Source organism: Colletotrichum scovillei, assembly GCF_011075155.1.
Source record: "Colletotrichum scovillei strain TJNH1 chromosome Unknown Contig00011, whole genome shotgun sequence".
NCBI classification, from domain to species: Eukaryota; Fungi; Ascomycota; class Sordariomycetes; order Glomerellales; family Glomerellaceae; genus Colletotrichum; species Colletotrichum scovillei.
In genome coordinates this window covers 2,373,329-2,376,563 of record NW_023336269.1, presented here as the reverse complement: position 1 = coordinate 2,376,563, position 3,235 = coordinate 2,373,329, and the positions used below count along the sequence as shown (strand labels likewise).

The following is a 3,235-nucleotide window of genomic DNA, read 5'->3' as shown; positions in this document are numbered from 1 at the left end:
TTGGACGAAGGATTCTTACAACCAGGGCATCAGAGGGAGTTGAACCCAAAGAGGCAGCTTCATCCTCGATAGGTTTCAATACGCGTGCCCAGACTTGCAGGTCAGATCCACCTCAACCTCTGGATTGCCCAATTGGCTCCTTTACGTGAGAGGCTTTGTCTTTTATGGTTTTATCGCCACAACCAACACCTCGATTTGGAGATGATCCTTCAGTCAGCTGCAAACTTCAAGCTCAGCTCAGCTCATTTCAAGGGGGGCCAATAGGTGTATGGAACGGCAACATCAACAAAGAATGCTGATTTAGACCTGCGGTTTAAGAAAGTCATACCAACCGTACAACCCGACCAATTTTGGAAACCTAGGCAGAACCCTATAATTTCACAGGTAGCTAACCCCTTCATTCCAAATGCCATGGGATAGATGGAACGTATCAACAACAACATCTACAGCCTTGCAACCTTGGCGGGGCGAAAACGTCGTCGCCTCCTGCGTTTCAGGGTCGCAGACCACGGATTCGCCGAACCAGGTCGCCGGCGTATCGACAGCTCCTCCAGCCGCCAGTCTCGTTAGCCGCTACGAGTGCCTGGCATGAACAGATCTTGCAAATCTGCGGCGCCTTCGCGCCCGCCCGCTGTTATTTCCGGAACACCTTACCACTTCAATCTACTGTGTAATACGCCACATGTCAATCCAAATTCCCAAGCAGACGGTGCGCCGCTCTCAACGGTTTCGGTGCGGCGGCTCGAGTTCGGTAGTGATTGGCGTCGGGGGCGTCCGTCATGAGACCTCCCCATACCTCCACTTTGGGATACCGCTTCGTTGCATCGGTGACGTCCTCTGCGTGGCTGCGATGGGCTTGGTCGCGTCGGTTTGGCTCCATCAGAGCTCTTCCAAATCACAGGTCGATGAATGCTTTTTCGAGCGCCCCCTGTGACCTGCCGTCTGCGTATCACGTCTGTCCTGGAAAGTACTCTTCCCTTGTTTCCTAGGCCTCTGCCATGAGTTTATGGCTGATAGACGCAGAAGGTTACAAGTCAGCGACGATTTCCGCGAACGCCATCTATGGCGTATGCGAATACCCCATTTTCACAGCAGCACACACAAGGGCGTCTCTTCTCGTGAAGACTACCCATACTTTCTCCAGCCGTGTTGTTGAACTTGTTGCACGGGTTTCGTCTGATCGCCGCGTCTTCTGGAATTCTCAGCCTCCCCGGTCCCTGTCGAACGGGCCGAGACGAAGCGTCATCTCTACTCATTTTCCCCCTCGGGCCCCTCTCCCTTCCTCTGCGGGGTCCGACACGATGAACCGCTATGGAATTTGACTTCTGACTCTGCTACGGTACGGTAGCATTGGAATTCGCCACCATTTGATTTTCAGTCGATTTTCTCATTGTTTGCCAATTACCAAGGTCGGGGTGTGGGCAGAAAAAGAAAAAACAGAAAAGATGAGCGGCACGGCGGGTTTTCCGCTTGCCGGGTTTTGAATGTAAGTCGTCCCCGGGGTCCTTGTCCTTGTGCCGGCCCGGTTCGCGTGACTTTCCCGACTTGTAGGTCAACGCCGTCCGGTCACAGAAGGGCTGCCCCCAAATGGCAAAACTACATACACAATAAGGTACCAATACCCACCCCCCTGTTTCCTTGTTGGCGATCATTACCGTGGCCGCTGCCAGGTGAGAGCCCGTTGTGAAGCTTTGTATTTCTAATCTGCTGGTTTTTGGGGGCCGTGTTAGATTGTCATCGTCGCTGGGACAGACGTAAATCGGCTCGCAGACGTTGGCGCCCGCCACCCCCGCGAATCCGGACCCGAATTCTGGTCCGGCTTGACGTTAAGGAAAGTTTTTGGTATCCTTGCTGCCCCAGGGCACAAGGCTTCGAACTTGGAGACAGCGTGGCAGCCCACCAGACGCATGTTTTCGACAGCGTGGCTCACAGGGGTCTTGGCGGCTGTGCTTAGAGTTTCCATGTTGCAACTCTATTAGAGTTGTGGTTGTCTCTGATAGCAATCGTCGCAAGGTGTAAGTCAAGCTAGCTATCGCGGCTATTGTTGTGTTCTAGTGGGCTAATTGATATCGAAGACTTGATAGACTCCCATGGTCTTGGCAAGGGGGCTTTGTCTTCCGAGTCTCCTTTCCCCTCGCCGGCTCACGATAGTAAACAACTCTACTCTGTACGCGGCGAACATTCGGCGGATGCGATGTGATATCCCCTGAATTATTCGGATCTCGGCCACGTTGGGAAACTTTGCGGTCAACGGCGGACTGATCGGAAGATTGTGGATAATTATTGTCTGTGAAACGGGCGTTTGGGGAGAAAGCGCAATCTTGGACCATTTCGGCCCCGGATATCGTTCAAGTTGACCGCTTCGAAGAGAAGACCGAGGCGCGCGCAGAGTTCGCAATCGGCCTTCTCTTGGCCAGCCAAATTGCCATTGACAAAGTTGTCAGTGCGGTTCACTCTGGGGGGAAAACGAAGCACGCCATCTTCCGTCTCGTGATATGAGGATTGCTGCTCGTGCACCATCACAGGCTAGATGTCCATCCTCGGCGCTGACGACGACACAATTTGCAGAGTTGCATGTTGAGTTTTGTTCACAAGGCGGGAATGCTCGCTCTCGCAAAGGCTGCGATCGGATGCTGAAGAACCTGGACCGCGATGGTGACATTTCACCAGGCATGCTCACCATCGTGACTGGGGTTTGAGGATCGCGGACCCCCTTTCTTGTCGAGGTCTATACGCGCGAACCAACGATCTAGATTATAGACCGTAGCCCCTTCTCACCTTATCTGGATGCCGTCCAGCTTTGGTGAAGGCACATAGGAAACAGGGGACTTGATCGTTCTAGAGATAGGCAAGGGGGCCTCCAACAGCCAGAATCTCTGTACTTGTGTGAAATGCGATAACCGTTAGGAGGTAGTCTAGACCGCGCTTAGGTCTGCCGATAGCTATGCGGGAGGTGCCTCCAGAGCAACAAATACGAGAAATATGCTTAACTATTTAGGAGCAGAAACTTCAGACATGATATCCGCAGTCTTTTGCCCCTGAAGCACGAAGAATACTCGAGACCCTTATCACGAGCCGGTAATGAAGGCATTCGCAGATTCGAGTGTCGAGCAGTCACCATACTGCGCATACAACTGCCGCGAATATCATCCGAACGTGCCTGATCGATAACGTACCTGTGTCAAAGTGCCGGGGAGGGAACAGGCATACGGATAGTGTTGTTCGAAATTCGACG

At 52.9% G+C, this 3,235-nt stretch overlaps 1 protein-coding gene across 1 annotated transcript; it reads left to right on the top strand.

Moving 5' to 3' along the window:
- Positions 1-713: 713 nt before the first annotated feature.
- On the top strand, positions 714-3,235 carry HER10_EVM0002293 (uncharacterized protein). The gene is made up of 2 exons (XM_035472010.1): positions 714-967; positions 1,024-3,235. Exons 1-2 carry the CDS (start codon positions 910-912, stop codon positions 1,320-1,322), a joined length of 357 nt encoding a protein of 118 aa, XP_035326604.1. The 5' UTR covers positions 714-909; the 3' UTR covers positions 1,323-3,235.

Bases quoted from the DNA above. Each gene is read 5' to 3' on its own strand.
- HER10_EVM0002293 (XM_035472010.1), top strand. From the start codon at position 910: ATGCTTTTTCGAGCGCCCCCTGTGACCTGCCGTCTGCGTATCACGTCT. The intron at 968-1,023 runs GTACTCTTCCCT...TGATAGACGCAG, and splicing joins TATCACGTCTGTCCTGGAAA to AAGGTTACAAGTCAGCGACG.